General features: G+C 58.8%; 4 protein-coding genes across 5 annotated transcripts; 3 read left to right on the top strand and 1 right to left on the bottom strand.

Moving 5' to 3' along the window:
- Positions 1 to 808: 808 nt before the first annotated feature.
- PRIM1 (DNA primase subunit 1) lies at positions 809 to 13,342 on the bottom strand. 2 transcript variants are annotated; one of them, XM_084223548.1, is made up of 12 exons: positions 13,211 to 13,342; positions 12,539 to 12,696; positions 12,355 to 12,461; positions 12,201 to 12,274; positions 10,010 to 10,146; positions 8,580 to 8,638; positions 8,045 to 8,151; positions 6,311 to 6,532; positions 5,451 to 5,520; positions 3,692 to 3,777; positions 2,392 to 2,490; positions 809 to 957 (listed from the first exon to the last, which is right to left on the bottom strand). In XM_084223548.1, the coding sequence occupies exons 1-12, from the start codon at positions 13,311 to 13,313 to the stop codon at positions 938 to 940; spliced, it is 1,242 nt and encodes a 413-aa protein (XP_084079674.1). In that variant the 5' UTR covers positions 13,314 to 13,342; the 3' UTR covers positions 809 to 937. The 2 variants fall into 2 exon arrangements, 1 of the variants encoding a protein (XP_084079674.1); XR_014616846.1 differs by lacking the exon at positions 809 to 957 and having other exon boundaries at positions 2,448 to 2,490; positions 6,311 to 6,530; positions 13,211 to 13,317.
- Positions 13,343 to 14,162: 820 nt separating this feature from the next.
- On the top strand, positions 14,163 to 16,500 carry LOC311164222 (retinol dehydrogenase 16-like). The gene is made up of 4 exons (XM_084223578.1): positions 14,163 to 14,602; positions 14,902 to 15,160; positions 15,827 to 15,990; positions 16,155 to 16,500. The coding sequence occupies exons 1-4, from the start codon at positions 14,287 to 14,289 to the stop codon at positions 16,370 to 16,372; spliced, it is 957 nt and encodes a 318-aa protein (XP_084079704.1). The 5' UTR covers positions 14,163 to 14,286; the 3' UTR covers positions 16,373 to 16,500.
- A 642-nt stretch (positions 16,501 to 17,142) lies between these two features.
- LOC311164231 (retinol dehydrogenase 16-like) lies at positions 17,143 to 19,777 on the top strand (the record flags this gene model as incomplete). Its single annotated transcript, XM_084223596.1, has 4 exons — positions 17,143 to 17,458; positions 17,774 to 18,032; positions 18,541 to 18,704; positions 18,777 to 19,777. The coding sequence occupies 4 exons, from the start codon at positions 17,143 to 17,145 to the stop codon at positions 18,995 to 18,997; spliced, it is 960 nt and encodes a 319-aa protein (XP_084079722.1). The 3' UTR covers positions 18,998 to 19,777.
- A 280-nt stretch (positions 19,778 to 20,057) lies between these two features.
- Positions 20,058 to 24,937, top strand: ACKR5 (atypical chemokine receptor 5). The gene is made up of 2 exons (XM_084223568.1): positions 20,058 to 21,086; positions 22,416 to 24,937. The coding sequence occupies exon 2, from the start codon at positions 22,424 to 22,426 to the stop codon at positions 23,510 to 23,512; it is 1,089 nt and encodes a 362-aa protein (XP_084079694.1). The 5' UTR covers positions 20,058 to 21,086; positions 22,416 to 22,423; the 3' UTR covers positions 23,513 to 24,937.
- Positions 24,938 to 25,287: the final 350 nt, after the last annotated feature.

Here is a 25,287-nt window from a genome sequence, read left to right on the forward strand (position 1 = left end):
GGACAGGTTTGGGGGATCCATTCAGGTTTAGGGGGTCAGGACAGGTTTGGGGGGTCCAGGTGGGATTATGGGGTCAGGGCAGAGTTATGGGGTCAGGACAGGTTTAGGGGGTCCAGGCAGGTTTAGGGGGTCAAGGAAGGGGGGTCCATTCAGGATTAGGGGGTCAGGGCAGGGTCCAGGTGGGATTAGGGGGTCAGGATATGTTTAGGGGGTCAGGACAGGGTTAGGGGGTCAGGACAGGTTTAGGGGGTCAAGGAAGGGGGGTCCATTCAGGATTAAGGGGTCAGGGCAGGGTTAGGGGGTCAGGGGAGGGGGTCTAGGCAGGATTATGGGGTCAGAACAGGGTTAGGGGGTCAGGGGAGGGGGTCCAGGTGGGGTTAGAGGATCAGGACAGGATTAGGGGGTCCAAGGAAGGGGGGTCCATTCAGGATTAGGGGGTCAGAACAGGGTTATGGGGTCAGAACAGGGGGTCCAGACAGGGTTATGGGGTCAGGACAGGGGGTCAGGACAGGTTTAGGGGGTCCAGGCAGGGTTAGGGGGTCAGGACAGGGGGTCCAGGTGAGGTTATGGGGTCAGGACAGGGGGTTATGGGGTCAGGACAGGGGGTCAGGACAGGGTTATGGGGTCAGGACAGGGTCCAGGCAGGGTTATGGGGTCAGGACAGGTTTAGGGGGTCAGGGGAGGGGGTCAGGACAGGGTTATGGGGTCAGGACAGGGTCCAGGCAGGGGACCCCACACTACAGAGCAGGGACCCCCTCCCCCAGCTCCCCCCCACCCTCCTCAGTACCTCCCAGCACGAAGCTGAGCAGAAACATTTAATGGTTTTTGTGTAGAAAACGGTACAAAAGGTATAAAAACAGGGCAGGGGGCTCAGGGGACCCCCACGGGCAGGGGAGGTGACAGTGACACCACAGGGGACACTGGCAGCGGCGAGGCCTCAGAAATCCCCTTGAAGATCTGCAAAAAAATGAGAAATGGGGAGGTTTGTCCAGACCAAACAAAGGTGTCACAGCAACAGCCACCGCTCAGCTCCTTCCTCGTGTGGTCCCAGATCTGATGGGACAGACCCCAAAATTCAGTGAGAGACCCCCAAATCCAACAGGGCAGGTCCCCAAAATTCAATTAAAGACCCCAAATCCAAAGGGACAGACCCCAAAATTCAGTGACAGACCCCCAAATCTAATGGAGCAGACCCCCAAAATTCAATTAAAGACCCCAAAACCCAAGGGACAGACCCCAAATCCAATGAGAAACCCCCAAATCCAGCAGGGCAGACCCCAAATCCCACAGGAGCCCCCCAAATCCAGCAGGGCAGACCCCAAATCCCACAGGACAGACCCCTAAAATTCAATTAAAGACCCCAAATCCAACAGGACAGACCCCAAATCCAATGAGAAGCCCCCAAATCCAGCAGGGCAGACCCCCAAAATTCAATTAAAGATCCCCAAATCCAGCAGGGCAGACCCCAAATCCCACAGGAGCCCCCAAATCCAATAGGACAGACCCCCAAAATTCAATTATAGACCCTCAAATCCCACAGGAGCCCCCCAGATCCATCAGGGCAGACCCCCAAAATTCAATTATAGACCCTCAAATCCCACAGGAGCCCCCCAAATCCAGCAGGGCAGACCCCAAATCCCACAGGAGCCCCCCAAATCCAGCAGGGCAGACCCCAAATCCCACAGGAGCCCCCCAAATCCAGCAGGGCAGACCCCAAATCCCACAGGAGCCCCCCAAATCCAGCAGGGCAGACCCCAAATCCAATGAGAAGCCCCCAAATCCAGCAGGGCAGACCCCCAAATCCCACAGGAGCTCCCGAAATCCAGCAGGGCAGACCCCCAAAATTCAATTATAGACCCTCAAATCCCACAGGAGCCCCCCAGATCCAGCAGGGCAGACCCCAAATCCCACAGGAGCCCCCAAAATCCAGCAGGGCAGACCCCCAGGTCCCACAGGAGCCCCCAAAATCCAGCAGGGCAGACCCCCAGGTCCCACAGGAGCCCCCCAAATCCAGCAGGGCAGACCCCCAAAATTCAATTATAGACCCTCAAATCCCACAGGAGCCCCCCAAATCCAGCAGGGCAGACCCCAAATCCAGCAGGGCAGACCCCAAATCCCACAGGAGCCTCCCAAATCCAGCAGGGCAGACCCCAAATCCAGCAGGGCAGACCCCAAATCCCACAGGAGCCCCCAAATCCAGCAGGGCAGACCCCAAATCCCACAGGAGCCCCCCAAACCCAGCAGGGCAGACCCCCAGGCCCCACAGGAGCCCCCCAAACCCAGCAGGGCAGACCCCAAATCCCACAGGAGCCCCCCAACCCCAGCAGGGCAGACCCCAGGTCCCAGAGGAGCCCCCCAGGGCCCCTTTTGGGGCGGGTTTTGGGGTCCCACCGCTGCGGCGGATGCGCTCTCCCCGCCGGGCGCTCTCCATCCCCTCCACAAACTGCTCCAGGAGCCGCACGTACGGGGCCAGGCTGGTCCTCCTGTAGTCTGCAGGGAGTGGGGAGGGGGGCTGGGACCCCAAACCGCAGCCCCGACCCCAAAACCACAGCCCTGAGCCCAAAACCACAGCCCCGACCCCTAAAACCACAGCCCTGACCTCAAAACCCCATCCCCGACCCCAAAACCCCATCCCGACCCTCAATCCCTGACCCTAACCCCCAAAACCACAGCCCCGACCCCAAAACCCCATCCCTGACCCCCAAAACCGCAGCCCCGACCCCCAAAACCACAGCCCCGACCCCAAACCACAGCCCTGACCCCAAACCACAGCCCCGACCCCTAAAACCCCATCCCGACCCTCAATCTCTGACCCTAACCCCCAAAACCACAGCCCCGAGCCCCAAAACCACAGCCCCGAGCCCCAAAACCCCATCCCTGACCCCCAAAACCACAGCCCTGACCCCCAAAACCACAGCCCCGACCCCAAAACCACAGCGCCGATCCCAAAACCACAGCCCTGACCCCTAAAACCCCATCCTGACCCTCAATCCCTGACCCTAACCCCCAAAACCACAGCCCTGACCCCAAAACCACAGCCCCGACCTCAAAACCCCATCCCTGACCCTCAATCCCTGACCCCCAAAACCACAGCCCCGAACCCCAAAACCACAGCCCCGACCCTCAAAACCACAGCCCCAACCCCAACCCCAAACCCCCAAAACCCGAACCTTGACCTCTAAATGACATCCCTGACCCCAAACCCCATCCCTGATCCCAAACCCTGTCCCCAAATCCCATCCCTGTGACCAAACCCCAAACACTGACCCCAAACCTGACCCCAAACACTGCCCCAAACACTGACTCCAAACCCCACTGCTGTCCCCAAACCCCACCCCTGACCCCAAACCCTGTCCCCAAATGCCATCCCTGACCCCAAACCCCATCCCTGCTCCGAAACCATGACCCCAAACCCCGACCCAAACCACACTCCTGACCCCAAACCCCACCTCTGACCCCTAATCCCCACCCTTGTCCCCAAATCCTGACCCCAAGACCCAAACCTCACCCCAAACCCCACCCCTGACCCGACATCCTGTCCCCAAACCCCAAACCTGACCCCAAACCCTGACCCCACACCCCAAACCTGACCCCAAACCCCAAACCCTGACCCCACACCCCAAACCCTGACCCCACACCCCACCCTTGACCCCACCCCACACCCCAAACCCCGACCCCAAGCCCCCCTGACCCCTCGTGCGCCGTTTGGGCTCCGTCTCCCCCCCCTCCTCCTGCTCGCCGTCGCTGCCGGCCGCGTCCAGCTCCTGGCACAGCGACCTGGACAGACACGGGACAGACAGACAGACGGACAGTCAGGACAGGGGAGGATTAGGGTCGGGGTTGGGGTCAGGGTTGGGGTCACTGTCAGAGTCAGGGTCAGGGTTAGGGTCAGGTTTAGGGTCAGGGTAGCATTAGGGTTTGGGTTACGGCTGCTCTGGCAGCAGCAGCACCCCCAGTGCTCCCAGTTACATACGAGATGGTGGGGTAGGGTTAGGTTAGGGTTAGGTTAGGGTTAGGTTAGGTTTAGGGGTGTTCTGGGTTAGGTTTAGGGTTTAGGGTTAGGGTCAGGGTTTGTGTTAGGGGTTAGGGTTATGGTTTAGGGTTTGGCTCAGGGTTTGGTTTAGGGGTGCTCTGGGTTAGGGTTAGGGTTTAGGGTTTGGGTCAGGGTTTGTGTTAGGGGGCTCTATCAGCAGCAGCCCCCCCAGTGCTCCCAGTGACAAACATGATGGTGGGTTAGGGTTAGGTTTGGTTTAGGGTTAGGCTTAGGGTTTGGTTTAGGGGTGCTCTGGGTTAGGGTTAGGGTTTAGGGTTTGGGTCAGGGTTTGTGTTAGGGGTGCTCTGGCAGCAGCAGCCCCCCAGTGCTCCCAGTGACAAACATGATGGTGGGTTAGGGTTAGGTTTGGTTTAGGGTTAGGGTTTCGGGTCAGGGTCAGGGTCAGGGTCAGGGTTATGGTTTAGGGTTTGGGTCTGGGTTTGTGTTAGGGGGCTCTATCAGCAGCAGCACCCCCAGGGCTCCCCGTGTCGTACGTGATGGTGGGGTAGGGTTAGTTTTGGTTTAGGGTTAAGGTTGGGTTAGGGTCAGGGTTATGGTTAGGGTTAGGTTTGGTTTAGGGTTAGGGTTAGGGTCAGGGTCAGGGTTTGTGTTAGGGGGTTCTATCAGTAGCAGTCCCCCCCAGAGCTCCCAGTGACGTACATGATGGTGGGTTAGGGTTAGGGTTAAGGTTGGGTTAGGGTCAGGGTTATGGTTCAGGGTTAGGGTCAAGGTTTGGTTTAGGGGTGCTCTGTCAGCAGCAGCCCCCCAGTGCTCCCAGTGACGTACGTGATGGTGGGTTAGGGTTAATTTTGGTTTCGGGTTAGGGTTAAGGTTGGGTTAGGGTTAGGGTTAGTGTTCGGGTTTAGGGTTAGGGTCAGGGTTTGTGTTATGGGGCTCTATCAACAGCAGGACCCCCAGAGCTCCCAGGGACGTACGTGATGGTGGGTTAGGGTTAGTTTTGGTTTAGGGTTAGGTTTAAAATTGGTTTAGGGTCAGGGTTATGGTTAGGGTTTAGGGTCAGGATTAGGGTTAGGGGTGCTCTATCAGCAGTACCCCCCCCGAGCTCCCCGTGACGTACGTGATGGTGGGTTAGGGTTAGGGTTAAGGTTGGGTTAGGGTCATGGTTATGGTTCAGGGTTAGGTTCAAGGTTTGGTTTAGGGGTGCTCTATCAGCAGTACCCTCCCAGTGCTCCCAGTGACGTATGTGATGGTGGGTTAGGGTTCGGGTTAGGGTTTAGGGTCAGGGTTAGGGTTAGGGTTTAGGGTCAGGGTTTGGTTTAGGGGTGCTCTATCAGCAGTACCCTCCCAGTGCTCCCAGTGACGTACGTGATAGTGGGTTAGGGTTAGGGTTAGGGTTTAGGGTCAGGGTTAGGGGTCTCTGTCAGCAGTACCCCCCCCAAAGCTCCCAGTGACGTACGTGATGGTGGGCACTGAGAACGGATCAAACTCCTCCAGCCTCTGCAGGTCCAGCGGGACCGAGATGCGCCCTGGGACACAGCAGGGATGGGGTTAAGGGGTGTTTGGGCTGGACATGGGGTCACTGACAGCTGGGTAAAAAGCTTTGATTTGATTTTAGTTTTATGTATAAGGTGGGATAATACAGGTGTTTTAAGGTATGATTATTATAATAATTGCAATTAATAAAAATAACAATATTTATAATAATCAGAATCACAATCTATAGTAACTTATAATAGTTATCATATAATGTTAATATAATAAATAAGAATATTCATATATAATACTATACTATACTATACTATAATATTCTATAATAATATAATATAATATAATATAATATAATATAATATAATATAATATAATATAATATAATATAATATAATATAATATAATATAATATAATATAATATAATATTGTATTATAGTATATTATGTAACATAATATAATATAACATAATGCAATTTAACATAATGCAATATGACATAATGCAATGTAGTGTAATGTAATGTAATGTAATATAATGTAATATAAATTAATATAATATAATGTAATGCAATATAATGCAATATAATGCAATATAATGCAATATAATATAATATAATATAATATAATATAATATAATATAATATAATATAATATAATATGATAATATTATTAATGTAATATAATATAACAATTCCCATTTATAACAACAATTATTACAACTACATCCTCCCCATCCCTTCATTCAGCCCACTGTAAGCACAGACCCTAACCCCTCCCCTCTCACTCCCAGCCCCATTTTTAACCCCGTTTCCCCTCCCCATGCCCCTCACCTGTTTTGGGGTGCACGCTGAAGGGGCTCTTGAGCAGGTGCCCGAGCCCTTTGCTGACGTTGCAGTCGAGCCGGGGGAAGCAGAGCTGCAGCATCACCTCCCACTCGGGGTGCCCGGCCCGGCCCCGCTCCCGCTCCCGCTCGGCGCGGGCCCGCAGCAGCTCCCAGCGCTGCACCGAGTCCTTCTTGCGGGGAAACTCGGCCTGCAGCGGCTCCCGCAGCTCTGGGGCCGTCAAGGCTCCTCCGGGAACACACTGACCCCTCCGCAATCCCCTTTACCCTTCCAGGATCCCCTTTACCCTTCCAGGACCACATTTACCCTTCCAGGATCCCTTTTACCCTTCCAGGATCACATTCACCTTTCCAAGATCACATTAACCCTTCCAGGACCCCATTTACCCTTCCAGGATCCCGTTTACCCTTCCAGGATCCGTTTTATCCTTTCAGGACCACATTTACCCTTCCAGGATCACATTTACACTTCCAGAATCACATTTACCCTTCCAGGATCCGTTTTACCCTTTCAGGACCCCATTTACCCCTTACAGGTTCACATTTACCCTTCCAGGATGCCATTTACCCTTCCAGGATCGCATTAACCCTTGTAGAATGCCATTTACCCTTCCAGGATCCCATTTACGCTTCCAGGACCCCATTAACCCTTCCAGGATCCGTTTTATCCTTTCAGGACCCCATTTACCCTTCCAGGATGCCATTTACCCTTCTAGGATCACATTTACTGTTCCAGGATCCATTTTACCCTTCCAGGACCATATTTACCCTTCCAGGACCCCATTTACCCTTCAAGGATCACATTTACCCTTCCAGGGTGCCATTCACTCTTCCAGGACCCCATGTACCCTTTCAGGATCCCATTTACCCTTCCAGGATCCCCTTTACCCTTCCAGGACGCCATTTACACCTCAGCACCCTACTGACCCCATGTTTAACCCCATATTTCAACTTTAACCCCACATTTTAACCCCATATTTTAACTTTAACCCCATAATTAAATTTTAACCCATATTTTAACCCTTGAAGGAAGGATACCCTGGGGCAGCAGGGCCAGCACCCTGTCCCACCTCTCGGGGCTGCCCAGGGTGTCCTGGCCAGGAAGGACATTTACAACCCCATGGTCTCATTTTAACCCCATATTTTAATTTTAACCTATATTTTAATTTTAACCCTTTAAAGGAGGATACCCTGGGGCAGCAGGGCCAGCACCCTGTCCCACCTCTCGGGGCTGCCCAGGGTGTCCTGGCCAGGAAGGACATTCACAACCCCATGGTCTCATTTTAACCCCATATTTTAACCTTAACCTCGTGTTTTAACCCCATATTTTAACTTTAACCCCATATTTTAAATTTTAACCCATATTTTAACCCTTTAAAGAAGGATCCCCTGTGGGAGCAGGGCCAGCACCCTGTCCAATCTCTCAGGGCTGCCCAGGATGTCCTGGCCAGGAAGGACCTTCATAATCCCATATTTTCATTTTAACCCATATTTTAACTTTAACCCCATATTTCAACTTTAACCCCATAATTTAATTTTAACCCATATTTTAACCCTTTAAAGAAGGATCCCCTGGGGCAGCAGGGCCAGCACCTTGTCCCACCTCTCGGGGCTGCCCAGGATGTCCTGGCCAGGAAGGACATTCCCAATCCCATATTTTCATTTTAACCCATATTTTAACTTTAACCCCATATTTTAATTTTAACCCTTGCAGGAAGGATACCCTGTGGCAGCAGGGCCAGCACCCTGTCCCACCTCTCGGGGCTGCCCAGGATGTCCTGCCCCCGCAGGTGCTCCTCGAAGTATTCCTGCACCACGGCCACCGAGCGCCTGGGGACACACGGGGGACATCAGGGCGTGCCCAAAAAGGGACTCTGAGGACCCAAATCTGGGGGAACTCAGAGGATTTTTAAAAGTTTTACTCTGTTTTTAAGTCTTGTGTGAAGGGTGGGGTAATGGAGATGGTGTAAGTCATGCTGAGGTTATCAATATATGGTTTTTAAGATGTGTCATTTGTATTTATATATTTGTTTTATATATAGTGTAATGTAATGTAATATAATAAATATAATATAACATAATAAATATAATATAATGTAATGTAATGTAATGTAATGTAATGTAATGTAATGTAATGTAATGTAATATAATAAATATAATATAACATAATTATATAATATAATATAATATAATATAATATAATATAATATAATATAATATAATATAATATAATACATAATTGAGCCGTGCTCACGCACCTGATGAAGGGGTGCACGGGCTGGGAGAGCGTCACCTTCTTCACCGAGTCTGCACCGCCCTGGGGACAGACAGGGGGACAGAGCGGGGGTGGGCGGGGGCTGGGCACCCCAAACCTGCCTGCTGCAGGGGCAGGGGGGGCTGGGCACCCCAAACCTGCCTGCTGCAGGATCAGGGGGGCTGGGCACCCCAAACCCACCGGCTGTGGGGGGGTGCTGGGCACCCCAAACCCACCTTCACCAGGGGCAGGGGGTACCCAAGCCCACCTTGCCCAGGCTCAGGGGTACCCAAAGCCCCCTGACACCCCCTGGCACCCACCTTGCCTAGGCTCAGGGGCACCCAAACCCCCCCAAACCCCCCTTGCCCAGGCTCAGGGGTGCCCAAACCCCCCCAAACCCCCCTGGCACCCACCTTGACCAGGCTCAGGGGTACCCAAACCCCCCAAGCCCCCCTTGCCCAGGCTCAGGGGTACCCAAAGCCCCCCAAATCCCCCTGGCACCCACCTTGACCAGGCTCAGGGGTACCCAAAGCCCCCCAAACCCCCCCAAACCCACCTTGCCCAGGCTCAGGGGCACCCAAACCCCCCCAAACCCCCCCAAACCCCCCTTGCCCAGGCTCAGGGGCACCCAAACCCCCCCAAACCCCCCCTGACCAGGCTCAGGGGTACCCACAGCCCCCCAAACCCACCTTGCCCAGGTTCAGAGGTGCCCAAACCCCCCCAAACCCACCGTGACCAGGCTCAGGGGTACCCAAACCCCCTTGCCCAGGCTCAGGGGTACCCAAACCCCCTTGCCCAGGCTCAGGGGTGCCCAAACCCCCCCAAACCCACCGTGACCAGGCTCAGGGGTACCCAAACCCCCTTGCCCAGGCTCAGGGGTACCCAAACCCACCGTGACCAGGCTCAGGGGTACCCAAACCCCCCCAAACCCACCTTGCCCAGGCTCAGGGGTACCCAAACCCACCCTGTCCAGGCTCAGGGGTACCCAAAGCCCCCCAAACCCACCCTGACCAGGCTCAGGGGTACCCAAAGCCCCCCAAACCCCCCTGGCACCCACCTTGACCAGGCTCAGGGGTACCCAAACCCCCTTGCCCAGGCTCAGGGGTACCCAAAGCCCCCCAAACCCACCGTGACCAGGCTCAGGGGTACCCAAACCCCCTTGCCCAGGCTCAGGGGAACCCAAACCCCCCCAAACCCTCTTGCCCAGGCTCAGGGGTACCCAAAGCCCCCCAAACCCACCCTGACCAGGCTCAGGGGTACCCAAACCCCCCCTGACCAGGCTCAGGGGTACCCAAACCCCCCTTGCCCAGGCTCAGGGGTACCCAAACCCCCCCAAACCCACCCTGACCAGGCTCAGGGGTACCCGAACCCCCCGGCACCCACCTTGCCCAGGCTCAGGGGTACCCAAAGCCCCCCAAACCCCCCCAAACCCACCTTGACCAGGCTCAGGTACTCCACAGCAGCCGCCCTCAGGGCTGGGGACCATTTCCTGACGGCGTCGTCGCACACCCAGCAGTGCACGCCCCTCCTGCCAGAGTACACCCACAGGCGGTGCCGCACGCCCAGGTCCTCTGAGGGGCACAGGTGGGGTTTGGGGGGGCTCACGTGGGGTTTGGGGGGGCATAGATGGTGTTTGGGTGGGCATAGATGGGGTTTGGGGGGGTACACGTAGGGTTTGGGGGGTACATGTGGGGTTTGGGGGGGGCACAGATGGGTTTGGGGGAGCACACGAGGGGTTTGGGGGGGGCACAGATGGGTTTGGGGGGGCACACGTGGGGTTTTGGGGGGCACACGTGGGGTTTGGGGGGGCATAGATGGTGTTTGGGTGGGCATAGATGGGGTTTGGGGGGGCACACGTAGGGTTTGGGGGGGTACACGAAGGGTTTGGGGGGTACATGTGGGGTTTGGGGGGGGCACAGATGGGTTTGGGGGGCACACGTGGGGTTTGGGGGGGGCACAGATGGGTTTGGGGGGGCATAGATGGTGTTTGGGTGGGCATGGATGGGGTTTGGGGGGGCACACGTAGGGTTTGGGGGGGCACACGTGGGGTTTGGGGGGCACTGATGAGTTTGGGGGGCACAGATGGGTTTTGGGGGAGCTCAGATGGGTTTGGGGAACACTGATGAGTTTGGGGGGCACAGATGGATTTTGGGGGAGCTCAGATGGGTTTGGGGGGGCACACGTGGGGTTTGGGGGAGCTCAGGTGGGTTTGGGGTGGGCACAGATGGGTTTGGGGAGGCATAGATGGGTTTGGGGGGCACTGATGGGTTTGGGGGAGCTCAGATGGGTTTGGGGGGCACAGATGGGTTTGGGGGGCACTGATGGGTTTGGGGGAGCACTGATGGGTTTGAGGGCCACATTGGGACAGGCTGTGGTGACCCCCAAAGCACTGACACGATGTGAACCTTCTATCAAACTTTAGGGATTTTCTCCAAATCCATCTCCCACAGAGGGGTTTGGTCTCTTTCTCCAGAACCAGAGCACACAGCCTCAAGCTGTGTCTGGGAAAATTTAGGTTGGATACCAGCAAAAAGTTTTTTACAGAAAGGGTGATAAAGTTCTGGAATGTTCTGCCCGGGAGGTGGTGGAGTCACCATCCCTGGGTGTGTTTAAAAAAAACTGGACGTGGCACTGGGTGCCAGGGTTGAGGGGCTGGGGCTGGGTTGAACTTGACGATCTTAAAATTCTCTTTCAACCCAGAATTCTGTGAATTTTGGGAATTCCCAGGGCAGAGGGAGGTGGTGGAGTCACAACCCTGGGTGTGTTTAACAAAGCCTGGATGTGGCACTGCTGCCAGGGTTTGGTTGAGGGGTTGGGGCTGGGTTGGACTCAATGACCTTTAGGGTCTCTTCCAACCTGGTCATTCTGTGAATTCTGTGAATTTTGGGAATTCCCAGGGACCGGGGAGGTGGTGGAATCACAACCCTGGGTGTGTTTAACAAAGCCTGGACGTGGCACTGCTGCCAGGGTTTAGCTGAGGGGCTGGGGCTGGGCTTGACTTGATGATCTTAAAGTTCTCTTCCAACCTGGTTATTCTGTGAATTCTGTGAATTTTGGGAATTCCCAGGGACCGGGGAGGTGATGGAGTCACAACCCTGGGTGTGTTTAACAAAGCCTGGATGTGGCACTGCTGCCAGGGTTTAGCTGAGGGGCTGGGGCTGGGCTTGACTTGATGATCTTAAAGTTCTCTTCCAACCCAGAATTCTGTAAATTCTGTGAATTTTGGGAATTCCCAGGGACTGGGGAGGTGATGGAGTCACAACCCTGGGTGTGTTTAACAAAGCCTGGATGTGGCACTGCTGCCAGGGTTTAGCTGAGGGGCTGGGGCTGGGCTTGACTTGATGATCTTAAAGTTCTCTTCCAACCTGGTTATTCTGTGAATTCTGTGAATTTTGGGAATTCCCAGGGACCGGGGAGGTGATGGAGTCACCACCCCTGGGTGTGTTTAACAAAGCCTGGATGTGGCACTCAGTGCCAGGGTTTGGTTGAGGTATTGGGGCTGGGTTGGACTTGATGATCTTAAAATTCTCTTCCAACCCAAAATTCTGTGAATTCTTTGGGGTCTGGCCCCTGTGGGACCTGGACACCCCCAGCCAGCCCCCCCGTGTGCCCCCAGACCCCTCACCCACGAGCGCGCGGTCGATGATGCGGACGGCGATGGTCATCAGCGTCCAGCACTTGGAGCAGATATCAGCCGAGCTGGGGGCACAGTGAGGGGGCTCAGCTGGACACCCCACACCCCTGAACCCCCTGCCAGCCCCAGAAACCCCCCGAGGAACCTGCAGCACGTCCGGACATCGTCGTAATCTGTCATGTCAATATCAAAGACCAGCTCCTTCTCCTGCGGCTGGAAGGCTCCCAGGTGCACCGTGTTGTGCTGGTTGGGCTGCAGGAGGGACGGGACGGGCTCAGCGTGGCCAGAGACCCCCGGAGACCCCCCCCAGCAGGGTGGGCAGCACTCACCCGGTGCGAGTAGACAGCCCCGATGTCGATTTTGTAGGGGTTGATCTTCTGCAGTTCCCGCTCCAGCTCCTGGGGGCTGCTGAAGGACTGGAAGCGCAGGTAGACATCGTCCCGCAGGGTGAAGGAGAATTCCCGCAGCTGGAAGTAGTTCTTCACCACTGCAGGTACCGGGAGGGTCGGGGGGGTCAATGTCATCCTAAATTTCCCCCGTTACAGTCACCCCCAGACCCCCCTTTCTCTGCTTCTCCCGGTGTCCCGGTCAGTGCATCCACCCACCGCCCGCCCCGGCATTCCAACGTGCGCTGGGACCGGGCATCGCGGTGTTCCCGCCCGGTATCGGTGACCCCCAGCCGGTATCGGTGCCCCCCACGCGGTATCAGTGACCCCCCGCCCGGTAGCGGTGACCCCCAGCCGGTATCAGTGACCCCCCGCCCGGTATCGGTGACCCCCAGCCCGGTACCGATGCCTCTCCGGCCGGTATCGGTGCCCCCCGCCCGGTATCGGTGACCCCCAGCCGGTATCAGTGACCCCCAGCCCGGTATCGATGCCTCTCCGGCCGGTATGACGGTCCCCAGTGGAGCCCCCCCCACCCCGGTACCGGTGCCCCCCGCCCGGTATCACCGCATCCCCGACGCTGCCCCGCCGCCCGGTACCGGTTCCCCCCCCGCTCACCGCCGCCGTAGCTGAGCCAGCGGCCGTAGGGGCCGTGCGGGAAGAGCCGCCGGTAGAAGACCGGGAGCAGCTCGGGCAGCGCCGCCGGATCGAACCCCGCCATGGCGGGAACGGAGCGGCGGAAGGCGGCGGGAACGGAGCGGCCCGGGGGCCGCCGGGAGTTGTAGTCCGGCCCCGGGCCGCGGGGAGCACCGGGAACCGGGGGTGCGCGGGTCGGGAGGGTGGGAGGAGAGCAAAGCGCCGGGGAGGTCCCGGGATGGACGGGAGGGGATCCCCCGGGGTCAGGGGTCCGGGGATGGTCCTGCAGCGCTGAGGACGGAGGGGTCCCGGGACCGGGAGGGTTGCGGGGTGCTGAGGTGCGGGGATGTCCCGGGGTCCGAGGGGGTCCCGAGGTGAGTGGGAGCCGGGGCGCTGAGTTTAGGGGGGATTTTGGCGTCCCGCAAAGCCCCGGAGCGGGTGGGTCCGACAGCACGGAGGTCCCGGGATGTCCCGGTGCCCGGGGGTATCCCGGTGTCCGGGGCTATCCTGGGATCCGGAGAGGTCTGGGAGCGTGGGGGTCCGGGGGTGTCCCGGGGTCCAAGGGGGTCCCAGGAGGGACTGTCCGGGGTTGTCCCGGCTGTCGGGGTGGTCCCAGGATCTGGGAGGGTGCCGGGGTAGCCCCGTGGTCCGGAGGGCTCCCGGGGCTGGGGGGCGCGGGGATGTTCCGAGCTCCGGGGTGGTCCCGGGGGTTTCCGGGAGGGCAGAGCAGCGGTGCGGAAACCCGCGGGCGCTGCCCCGTTCCCGTTAACTATTCCCCGCAAGAGCGGCGGGAGCGAAGCCCCGGGACATATCCCGGGGCAGTGTCCGCAGCCCGGCGGGCTCCAGGCGGCAGCAGCGGGACGAGACCCGTAAGTGGACGGGGCGGAGCCGCTCCCGCATCCCGGTAGTGCCCGGAGGCCCGGCGGTATCTCCGCGATCGTTGCCCCGGAGTCCGCAAATTAATTATTAACAGCGGCCAGAGGGAAAGGCCAGGGTCGGGACAAACCCGTCCCGGTCGCGTCCCACTCCCCATCCCGGTGCCGGCGCCACCGGCGAGGATGTGGCTGTACGTGGTGGCCGCGCTGCTGGGGTTGTTCCTGCTGCGCCGCTGGCACCGGGAGCGGCAGACGGTGCCGCGGCTCTCGGAGAAGCACGTGCTGATCACGGGATGCGACAGCGGCTTCGGGAACCTGCTGGCGCGGCAGCTGGACGCGCGGGGGCTGCGGGTGCTGGCCGCCTGCCTGACGGACGCCGGCGCCGCGCAGCTGCGGGCGGCCACCTCCGAGCGGCTGCAGACCGTCCTGCTGGATGTCACCTGCAGCAAGAGCATCGCCCGTGTCGCCGCCTGGGTCCGGGAGCGTGTGGGTGACCAAGGTAAAACGGGGGTGATGCTCCTGTTGTCACCCTGTTGTCCCCCCTGGCTTCACCTGCCAGAGCGCGGTGATTAATTGCTGCCTGGCCAGTGGTGCTCCTCTGGCGACATCCATCTGCCATGGGCTCCTGCGGGAGCGCTGCCCGGGCAGACAGTTCGGCTTTCAGCCCTTTCCCCCCTGAAAATCAGCTAATTAAGAGCTGATGGCCCCACCAGCTCTCCTGCCACCTTGCACACAGGTGAGGCTGGCACTGGGCTGTGTGCTGGGGAAGAGCCCCAGCTGATGCCATCCCCTCTGCAGGGCTCTGGGGGCTGGTGAACAACGCCGGGATCGCCATCCCCACGGCTCCAAACGAGTGGCTGACCAAGGAGGACTTTGTCAAGGTGCTGGATGTCAACCTGGTGGGGCTGGTGGAGGTGACGCTGAGCCTCCTGCCGCTGGTGCGGCGGGCGCGGGGCCGCGTGGTCAACGTGGCCAGCGTGATGGGCCGCTTGTCCTTCTTTGGTGGAGGGTACTGCATCTCCAAATTCGGTGTGGAAGCCTTCTCTGACAGCCTCAGGTGAGTCTGGACCAACAGCTTTCCATCAGGATTTCTCAACTTGTTTTTCTGGACTTTGTCTGGCACATTGTTCAACTCCCATCCTCACAGAATCGTGACTGAGCACAGGTCGATCTCGTAACTGCTGCTGAAGTATGAACAGCTCCTGTGCTGGCATGGAGCCTCCCCCATGGACATTGGCCTCGCTGCCCTGAGCTTTGCTTTGTTCCCAACCCATCCAGATGGGTGGCAAACATTTGCTGACACACCATCTCAGCCATGTGCCAGGCTGGCACAATGTCCACTGGTGTGGTCGGGCTCTGCTCCACGCCTCTGGCACGAGGCTGCATGCCATGGGAGAATTGGGCACGGAGCCTCCCCTGTGGACATTGGCCCTGCCCAAGATCCTGCAGGACATGGCCCTGCTGCCTCAAGTTTTGCTTTGTTCCCAACCCACCCAGCTGTGGCAAATGCTGGTTTGCTTTGTTCCCAACCCATGTTCCCACCAGATGTGGCAAATGTTTTACTGATGCACCATCCCAGCCATGTGCCAGGCTGGCACGACGTTCCCTGGTGTGGTCAGGCTCTGCTCCACGCCTCTGGCACGAGGCTCCATGCCATGGGAGATGCGGGCATGGGCACCCTTGGGCGCTGCTCCCATGTCCCACAGGGCTCAATCCCTTCCAGGCTGGAGATGCGCAACTTTGGGGTGAAGGTCTCTGTGATTGAGCCAGGCTACTTCAAAACCACCATCACCAACGTTGAGAACCTGGGGAAGAATTTTCATGACATCTGGGAGAAGCTTCCTGCGGAAATCAAAGAGAGTTATGGGGAGAGTTACTTGAGGAATTGTAAGTACCTCCCCCAAAGGCTGAGTGATTCTCTTTGTCTCCTGACACAAGGCACATCCCCAGGGCCGCGGGGGTCCCGCGGGGGTCCCACTGCCCCAAAACCCCCTGGAGCCACTTGGCTCTGCTCAGCTCCAGGATCTCAGCAGTGTTTTCTGCCTCTGCAGTTGTGGCCACGCTCAAGGTGCTGCAGAAGAGCTACAACACCGACCTGTCACTGGTCACCAACTGCATGGAGCACGCTCTGACCAGCCTGCACCCCCGCACCCGCTACTCCGCCGGCTGGGACGCCAAGCTGCTCTACCTGCCCCTCAGCTACCTGCCCTCAGCCCTCAGCGACGCCCTTTTCACCATGTTCTACCCCAAATCTGTTGGGAAAGCCTGAGGTGGGGTTGCAGCTGGCAGCCAGGATGAGAGAGATCCAATAACGCACGGTGGGATCCAGAACTGGCTGCAGGCAAGGCCACACCGAGGTCCCTGAATTTTTAACTGTGGGTATGCCTGACCCTTTGTCCCCTGCTCATAGATGGGTTTGTCCTGAATAAAGACTCCCTGTCCCCTCCTGACTGAGCGTGGTGTCACTCAGGCTGTGGCACCGAGGCTGTGCCTGGAGGCTCTGGCTCTTCCTTTGAGTACCTGCTGCATTCAGGACAAGTTGCCAGGGGACTTGCCCTGACTGGCACCCCAGGGATTGGCACACGCCAGTAGAACTCAGACCTGTTCCAACCTGAGCAGATTTCCCTCTAGGCAAAGAACTGGGCAGCTTCTTACAGAGTCCTCCTCCTCTGCTTCCTCCTCCTCCTCCTCCTCTTGCAGAGCTGGCTGGGGGGGACTGTCCTGCTCCATCACCACATTTGGGGACACTGTTGCCCACCAGTGCTGGGAGAGAGGGAAAGATGCAGGGCCGGTGCTGCTGGTGGTGTCTGGAGGGTTCCAGCAAATCCAGCTCCGTGGGGCACTGGGATCCACCTGCTAGGGGCACGGCAGAGCCCCATGCACAGGGACAGTGGCGCAAGGCAAAGCCAGGAATTACCAAAACTACAAATCAGGAGGACGAAACTCACCCCGGGGAGGGAGCTGCCGCAATCCCGGCTCTATAAGTGCGGCCGGAGCGCGGCTGGCAGGGGCTGTCACCGAGCGGTGCCACCGGCGAGGATGTGGCTGTACGTGGCGGCCGCGCTGCTGGGGCTGTTCCTGCTGCGCCGCTGGCACCGGGAGCGGCAGACGGTGCCGCGGCTCTCGGAGAAGCACGTGCTGATCACGGGATGCGACAGCGGCTTCGGGAACCTGCTGGCCCGGCAGCTGGACGCGCGGGGGCTGCGGGTGCTGGCCGCCTGCCTGACGGACGCCGGAGCCGCGCAGCTGCGGGCGGCCACCTCCGACCGGCTGCAGACCGTCCTGCTGGATGTCACCTGCAGCAAGAGCATCGCCCGTGTCGCCGCCTGGGTCCGGGAGCGTGTGGGTGATCAAGGTAAAACGGGGGTGATGCCCCTGTCGTCACCCTGCTGTCCCCCCTGGCTTCCCCTGCCAGAGCGCGGGGCAATCAAGGCTCGGTGATTAATTGCTGCCTGGCCAGAGGTGCTCCTCTGGCGACATCCATCTGCCATGGGCTCCTGCAGGAGCGCTGCCCGGGCAGAGAGTTCGGCGTTCAGCCCTTTCCCCCCTGAAAATCAGCTAATTAAGAGCTAATTGCCCCACCAGCTCTCCTGCCACCTTGCACACAGGTGAGGCCGGCACTGGGCTGTGTGCTGGGGAAGAGCCCCAGCTGATGCCATCCCCTCTGCAGGGCTCTGGGGGCTGGTGAACAACGCCGGGATCGCCATCCCCGCGGCTCCAAACGAGTGGCTGACCAAGGAGGACTTTGTCAAGGTGCTGGATGTCAACCTGGTGGGGCTGGTGGAGGTGACGCTGAGCCTCCTGCCGCTGGTGCGGCGGGCGCGGGGCCGCGTGGTCAACGTGGCCAGCGTGATGGGCCGCTTGTCCTGTTTCGGTGGAGGGTACTGCATCTCCAAATTCGGTGTGGAAGCCTTCTCTGACAGCCTCAGGTAAGGTTGTGGCAGCCCCCGGAGCTCTCCCGTGCTCTCCCTGCTCTCCTCCGGCAGGGTTTTATTTCCGTGTTTACTCCCGGTTACTTTTCCACCAGAGATCTTGTGAAAGGCTGGCCACAAGCGGGCTGGGAGCGTGGGCAGGGCTGCAGCCGTGGGTGGGCAACCAGGGGAAGGGTTTCATGGAGATCTGGATGGACCAGTCCAGGAGGTCCCGGGCTGTCCCAGGGTCCGGGGTTCTGGTGTCCAGGGGAGTCCCGGGGCGCTGAGATTCGGGGAGGTTCCGGGATCCGGGAATGCTCCGGGGTCTGGGGTGGTCCCGAGGCACTGAGGTTCAGGGGGATTCAAAGATCCCGGGATCCAAGAGGGTCGCTGGAGCAAGGACAAGGCTCCTCTGTGCCCATGACGGAGCAGCTGGGGGGTGTCGCCAGCAGCTCCTCGCTCCCCCCCCCCCGGTCTCTGCTCCCTTCGGGGCAGCAGCTCCCGCTGACGCCCCCACCTCGGGCAGGAGGGAGCTGCGTCCCTTCGGGGTGCGGGTCTCCATCATCGAACCTGGAGGCTTCCAGACGGGAATAATCGACCCCTCCCCGCTGGTGAAGGACTTCGTTCGCCTCTGGGAGCGGCTCCCGGCAGAAGCCCAGGCAGCCTACGGCCGCCACTACCTGGACAAATGTGAGTCCTCCCCGACCCCGTCACCCCCGCTGACCCCACCTCCGTGTCGCTGACCCCCTTCTGCCCACCCAGATGTCAAGAGCACCGCGCTGCTGCCCCGCCTGAGCAGCTCCCGCCTGTCGCATGTCACCGATGCCATGAGACACGCGCTGCTGTCCCGCTGCCCCCGCAGCCGCTACGCCGCCGGCTGGGACGCCTGGCTCATCTTCCTCCCCCTCAGCTACTGCCCTGCCTGGCTGTCCGACACCATCCTCGGCTTCTTCCTGCCCGTCCCGGCCAGAGGGATGCCCTGATGGCCACCGGAGCGGGGACACGGCCCGTGGGTGTCACACGCCCTCGGGAAGGTGCTCAATAAAGGCGGTGCAATGCTGGAGGTGTCTGATGGTCACTTGGCCACGGTGCCGGTGTCCACCGGGGGGTCCCGTGGCAGATCCCGGCTGCTGCCCGTGCCCAGAGCGGCCGAGTAACCCGGGATACCCCGGCTCGGCCGGCAGGGAGCGAGCCGGGAAAGGCAGAGCGGTGTTTATCCATCCCCCGGGCACGGCGTATCCCGGGATACCCCGGCTGAGCTGCCAGCGAGCGGGCTGGGAAAGGCAGCGCGGTGTTTATCCATCCCCTGGGCTCGTGGGCGATGATCCCTGCGTCACTCATCGAGCTAATTAAGAGCTGATTAGCGATCAGTAGCTGAGGGGCAAGCTTCTGAGACTGTGCACCTGCTTGCGGGACCAGAGCAGCACCAACGCAGCCCCGCTCCCCCCTGCTCTGGCAAAGGTCGAGCCCGCGCTGGACTGGGACCCCCGAGATGCGGCGGGGAGGGCGAGAGGGAGGGGGAGGACCCGCGACCTTGCACAAGCTGCCTTCAGCTCGCCGAGCTGCTTCCCCAGCCAAGGAAGCTTTTCCCAAGTGTTTTCTTTGGCTTAGAAAATACAAACGTGCCCGGCAGCCCCCGCAGGTCGCGTTCAGGGCCGGGATGTCCCCAGGGGCCGGGACGTGCCGTGCCACCCTCCCGGGAGCTGCAGCCTCGGCTGTACCGGCCGTGGGGTGCCCAAATCCCCCCGGCAGCACCGCGGGCCGCCGACGGCTGCCAGGAGAGGGAAGGAGTTTGGGAATTGCAGATCCCCGCTGCTGCTTCTGCCTGGAGATCACCTCTCCAGACCCTGAGGGAGGCTGGGGGCTCCTGGGAACACATTTGGGGCGCTGAGAGCCTCGGGGCACCCCAACATTGCGGCAGGGATGGGCAGAAAGGGCTGAGCTGCTGTCCCAACCCTGCTCAGCCAGCTTGGAAATACAACCGGAATTCCAACCAGGATCAGCAGCCCCTGCAAAAATCCTCGACAGCTCCCAGATCCTGCTCAGCGCCAGAGTTGGGTGTGGAAATTGCCTGATCTGCTAAATAGAACCAGCAGAGCGTTGCTTCCCCCTCGGGTGGGGCAAATCCCCCCCAGAGCAGCCTCTCACCACCCCCAGGGCCCCAGCTGAGCCAAAATGTGCCCGAAGCTGCCGAGTTCCTGTTTGGAAGCCGCTCCTGCCGGGGTTGGTACCTGCACACGGGGTCACCAGCGCTGGGCTTGTTGTTGTGAGCCCCGACTTATCAGCGCCCTGGCGCTTCCCCGCTCCCCGAGCCTTCCTTCCGAGCCGATTGTTGATCCCGCGGTCTTGGCTGCGCTGGAAAAAAGGAGATTTCCTGCAATTGTTTCGCAGGACTTGCAGCCCGATGCAAAATTTTCTGCCTATCAGCCCCTTCCCCAGCGCCGGGGCACGGCTTGAGCCCCCTGGCTTCCCCTGCCAGGGCGCGGGGCAATCAAGGCTCGGTGATTAATTGCTGCCTGGCCAGAGGTGCTCCTCTGGCGACATCCATCTGCCATGGGCTCCTGCAGGAGCGCTGCCCGGGCAGAGAGTTCAGCTTTCAGCCCTTTCCCACTGAAAAAAACCCCTGAGCTCACCCTGATATCGAGGTGGCATCAAGGACAGCTTTGCCCCCTTTGTTCTAACCCACCCCAAAGCCCAGCATTCCCAGAGCTGGGGCAGGACCTGGGATGTATTTTCCCCACAGAAGGATCCAGGCAGGATCTTCTCTTACCCCGGCGGGGTGACAGTGGAAGGGACACTCAGGAAGCCTCGGGGACCTCCGCCCATCCCCAGGCACCTGCGGCTTCCACACGGTGGCAAAATCAAACGGGAGCCGAGTCGCGGCGCTGGAAATGCAGTGAAATGTCACCCGCGCTGGGCTGGCTCAGGATGTTGCACCACGCCGGTCATTTCCTGCCCAGCCAGCGGCCACCAAGCCCACCCGAGCTCCGTGCCCAGAGGTGCTTGAGCTGCCGAGCCGAGAGGATCCCCCCGATCCCGAGCAGCCCCTGCGCAGCCCTCGCTCCGCCGCCGGTGAGCCAGCGCCGTCCCTGCTCCCTCGTGTCCCTTCTCCTGTCCGTCTGTCCCCTTTACTATCCATCTGTCCCTTCTCCCATCCATCTGTCCCTTCTCCCATCCATCTGTCCCTTCTCCTGTTTGTCTGTCCCTGGTCCTCTCTGCCTGTCCCTTCTCCTGTCCGTCTGTCCCCTCTCCCATCCATCTGTCCCCTCTCCCATCCGTCTGTCCCTTCTCCCATCCATCTGTCCCTGGTCCTGTTTGCCTGTCCCTTCTCCTATCCGTCTGTCCCCTCTCCCATCCATCTGTCCCCCCTCCCATCCATCTGTCCCCTCTCCCGTCCGTCTGTCCCTTCTCCTGTTTGTCTGTCCCTGGTCCTCTCTGCCTGTCCCCCTCCCATCCATCTGTCCCCTCTCCCGTCCGTCTGTCCCTTCTCCTGTTTGTCTGTCCCTGGTCCTCTCTGCCTGTCCCTTCTCCTGTCCGCTTGTCCAATCTCCCATCCATCTGTCCCCTTGCCCATCTCTCTGTCCCTTCTCCTGTCCGTCTGTCCCCTCTCCCGTCCATCTGTCCTGTCTCTCCTCAGCCCCAGCGGCCCCTCAGGACCTGCAGGACAGAGAGGACGGCAGGTTCAGGATCCCTGGGGGTGGCAGCTCCATCCTCCCCTGCTTTTGGGGCCGGTGGGTGCCAGCCTGGCTGGGTGCCACAGGGGTGACCCTCACGGGGGACACCAGCTGTGGCTCGGTCCAGGCTTGCCAGGCTCCAAATGAAGAGGGAAGACCCCACTGGAAGGGCAGAGCCCCGCAGCATTCCCAGGGGAACGGCTGCTCCTGGGCACATTCCCAAGGGAACGGCTGCTCCAGCCACCCGAGGCTGGGCGGGCTCCGCAGCCTCTTCGCTGTGCTGGGGTCGGGGCTCTCACTTGGGGCAGTGAGAGGATGTTCAGGCCAGCTGCATTTCCCTGAAATTCATCATTTTGTCGCCTACTTGGGTGTCCCGATGGCTCCCGGCAGGGTGAGGGCGGCTGGCGAGCGACCCCGCCCCGAGGGCTCGGGTGGGAGCGGCGGCTTTCCCGCTGGAGCTGACTCTGGGACAGAGTCACCAACACCTCCCTGTGTCCCAGGCCAGGTTCTGGGACAGGGCACAGCCACCACATGTGGTGACTGTCGTTTGTGGCTGGAATCTATCCTGGGATGTGTGAGAAGATCACCTGGGTGGACTCAGCATCTTTTGAGGGTCGATGTAGGGAGCCACCTTGGGAGTAAAAATTGAGTTAGAAGCTCCCAGAAGGATCTTTTTGAGCCCCACTATTCCAGGCTGCCCAGCTCAGTGCTCTCCCTTTCCCTGCAGCCACCAGGATGGCCGAGGTGACCACTGTCCCCATGGAGACACACACTGTCCCGAGTGAGTACGGGGACTACCACAACCTGTCCGAGCTGTTCTACCTCCTGAACCACACCTACACCTTCTGCGAGTTCAGCCTGGACGAGAACGTCAAGCGCGTGGTTCTCTTCATCCTCTACCTGGTCATCTTCGTGGTGGGCTTGGTGGAGAACCTCCTGGTCATCTGGGTCAACTGGCAGACACGGGGCACCAAGAGCTTGGTCAACCTGTACATCATCAACATGGCCATCGCTGACCTGGGCGTGCTGCTCTCGCTGCCCATCTGGATGCTGGAGGTGATGCTGGATTACACCTGGCTCTGGGGCAGCTTCCTCTGCCGCTTCACCCACTACTTCTACTTCGCCAACATGTACGCCAGCATCTTCTTCCTCACCTGCCTGAGCGTGGATCGCTACGTGACCCTGACCAGCTCCTCCCTCTTCTGGCAGCGGCACCAGCACCGCGCGCGCCGCGCCGTCTGCGCCTGCAGCTGGCTCCTGGCCGCCGCCATCCCCGTGCTGGAGGTGGCTCACATGCAGCTGGTCAACACTGGGGAGCCCATCTGCATCTTCATGGCCCCTTTTGAGACCTACGACGAGTGGGCGCTGGCGGTCAGCTTGGCCACCACCACTGTCGGCTTCCTCATCCCCTTCCCCATCATCGCGGCGTTCAACGTGCTGACGGCGCGCTTCATCCGGCGCGCCAAGCCCGAGAGCCGCAAGCACTGCCTGCTCATCTACGCCTACATCGGGGTCTTCCTGCTCAGCTGGCTGCCCTTCCACGCCGTGCTGACTCTGCTCACCCTGGAGGGCAACCACATCATCCTGCACTGCACCTTCGCCCACCTCCTCTACTTCTTCTACGACATCATCGACTGCTTCACGCTGCTCCACTGTGTCGTCAACCCCATCCTCTACAACTTCCTCAGCAAGAACTTCCGCAGCAAACTCATCTCTGCCGTGGTCAAGTACATCCCCAAGGACCACCAGAAGGGTGCTGGAAACTCCTCCTCCAGCACGCAGCACTCCATAGTCATCGCCAAGGACAACAGCCCTCCCAACTGAGGGGGGTCAGACTCTCCCAGCCTCCGTCCTGGTGGCACTCTGGGGACAGTGGGATTGGTTTTCCTGCTGCTGAGGACACGTTTGCTTGGGCACCTCCTGTGGCAGGATGAGGCGCCAGGTTTGAGGAGAGCTTGAGGACACCTTGCCTCTGGAGTGCTGTTGTGTTCAACCTAAAGAAAGGATAAGAGAAAATTATATTCCCTGTTTGACAAGAACATTATAATCCCTTGCAATAATAAAGCCTGTTACTCCATTCAGTGTCTGACACAACCCAGCCCCAAGATCAGAGCCCCTCCTGCTCCCCCCCAAGCTGTTGGAGTTGCACCATCTGCCCCATCATGGGTGTTCCTGCACCCCCAAACTGCCCCTGACCCCCAGCTCTGGGCACGGCAGTGCCTGGTGAGTGCCATCCCCTCTGGAGCTCAAACCTCCCCCCACAGTGCCCAGCAACATCCAGAGCCTGATTTTTGAGAGATGAAGGTGAGGCAGCCCAAGGGGCTGAGCAGGGCACAGACCTGAGGGTAGGAATAATTTGGATTCGAGATCAGCCGCTCCTTCAGAGCAATTCTGCAAACCCAGTTGTAAATTAGTGATGGCTCAACTGGGTTTCTACTGGGAAGGGCTGCTCCAGACTGATTTTTGGTCCCCCATCCCATTAACTCCAGCCTCCTCTGGAGCATCCCCTGGCAGGTTTTTATGGTCACTGGGTGGATTTCCCAACTCCATCAGACCCCAGCATCCCTTCCCCTCCACCAAAGCCCCTGAGGGAGCACAGGGATGGGCAGAAATCCCCAGAGCTGGAGCTTGTGCCGTGCAAGGAGCTGGAGAATGCGGACAGAGTTCATCCTTGCGCGGATCCTGAGCTCAGTCACGTGCTGAGGGTCAGGCCCTCGCCAGGGGAAGGTGACAGAGAGAACATAAATCTACCAAAGGCCTTGAGCTGGTGAAAAAAGCAAAGCATAAGCAGTTCTGGGGACAGGATGCTGGCTGGCGGGTGGGAGCAGGATGTCCCGGGAGAAGCCCATGACCAGGGGTGGGACGGATGTGGGGTTATCACAGGGGGCTGGTGGGAAAGCTCTGCCACTTCCAGGGGTCCCTGATGGGGGAAAACCCAAAATTCCTTCTGCAGGGATGTTCCTTTTTATCCCAGGACATGAGCATTGGGGGGATAATCCAAAATTCCTGGGAAGGCTCCGGCAGGGTCGGAATTCCCTGCTCAGGAATTCCCTTCCTCTGCTCCTCACACCTGTGAGTGCAGAACCCCAAGGGCTGTGAGACCCCCAGGCTGAGATCTGCACCCACAGGACCCCCCCATCCTCATTCCCTGATCCCAAACCCTCCCTGAGCTTCCCTTGGCTAATTTCCCCCCATTCCCAAATGGATGATGAACACACAACCTGCCACTCACCAGGGCAAAAATATATTCAAGATACTTCAACATGTAAAATTTGGTATTTCACCTAATAAACCTAATTTTTAACTGTCTTAATTTGTCTGCACTTTTTAAGGGCCAGAGTGGCCTCAAATAAATTGTTCCCACCTCCATGGGAAGTTTTTTTATTTTGTCAAGGTGGAATTTCTTGTGGTTTCATTTATGGCTGGTGCTCCTTATTCTGTCACAGCACTGAAAAATCTGGCACCATCCTCTTGGCACCCACCTTTGAGGGATTGTTATGGATCAATGAGATCTCCTCAGAAATGAGATATTTATATGGATATCTGAGGTATTTTTATGGATTGACAAGATCCCTTCTCAAATGAGAAATGTGAGATAT

The sequence above is a fragment of the Fringilla coelebs genome, assembly GCF_963513975.1.
Source record: "Fringilla coelebs genome assembly, chromosome: 30".
In the NCBI taxonomy this organism is placed as follows: Eukaryota; Metazoa; Chordata; class Aves; order Passeriformes; family Fringillidae; genus Fringilla; species Fringilla coelebs.

Excerpts from the sequence above, each read along its gene's own strand:
- PRIM1 (XM_084223548.1), bottom strand. The coding sequence starts at position 13,313 with ATGGCGGGGTTCGATCCGGCGGCGCTGCCCGAGCTGCTCCCGGTCTTC. Across the intron at positions 12,275-12,354 it reads GATGTCCGGACGTGCTGCAG|CTCGGCTGATATCTGCTCCA; the intron begins GTTCCTCGGGGG and ends CTGTGCCCCCAG. Across the intron at positions 5,521-6,310 it reads CAGCGTGCACCCCAAAACAG|GGCGCATCTCGGTCCCGCTG; the intron begins GTGAGGGGCATG and ends GCTGTGTCCCAG.
- LOC311164222 (XM_084223578.1), top strand. The coding sequence starts at position 14,287 with ATGTGGCTGTACGTGGTGGCCGCGCTGCTGGGGTTGTTCCTGCTGCGC. Across the intron at positions 14,603-14,901 it reads GGAGCGTGTGGGTGACCAAG|GGCTCTGGGGGCTGGTGAAC; the intron begins GTAAAACGGGGG and ends TCCCCTCTGCAG. Across the intron at positions 15,161-15,826 it reads GCCTTCTCTGACAGCCTCAG|GCTGGAGATGCGCAACTTTG; the intron begins GTGAGTCTGGAC and ends AATCCCTTCCAG.
- ACKR5 (XM_084223568.1), top strand. The coding sequence starts at position 22,424 with ATGGCCGAGGTGACCACTGTCCCCATGGAGACACACACTGTCCCGAGT.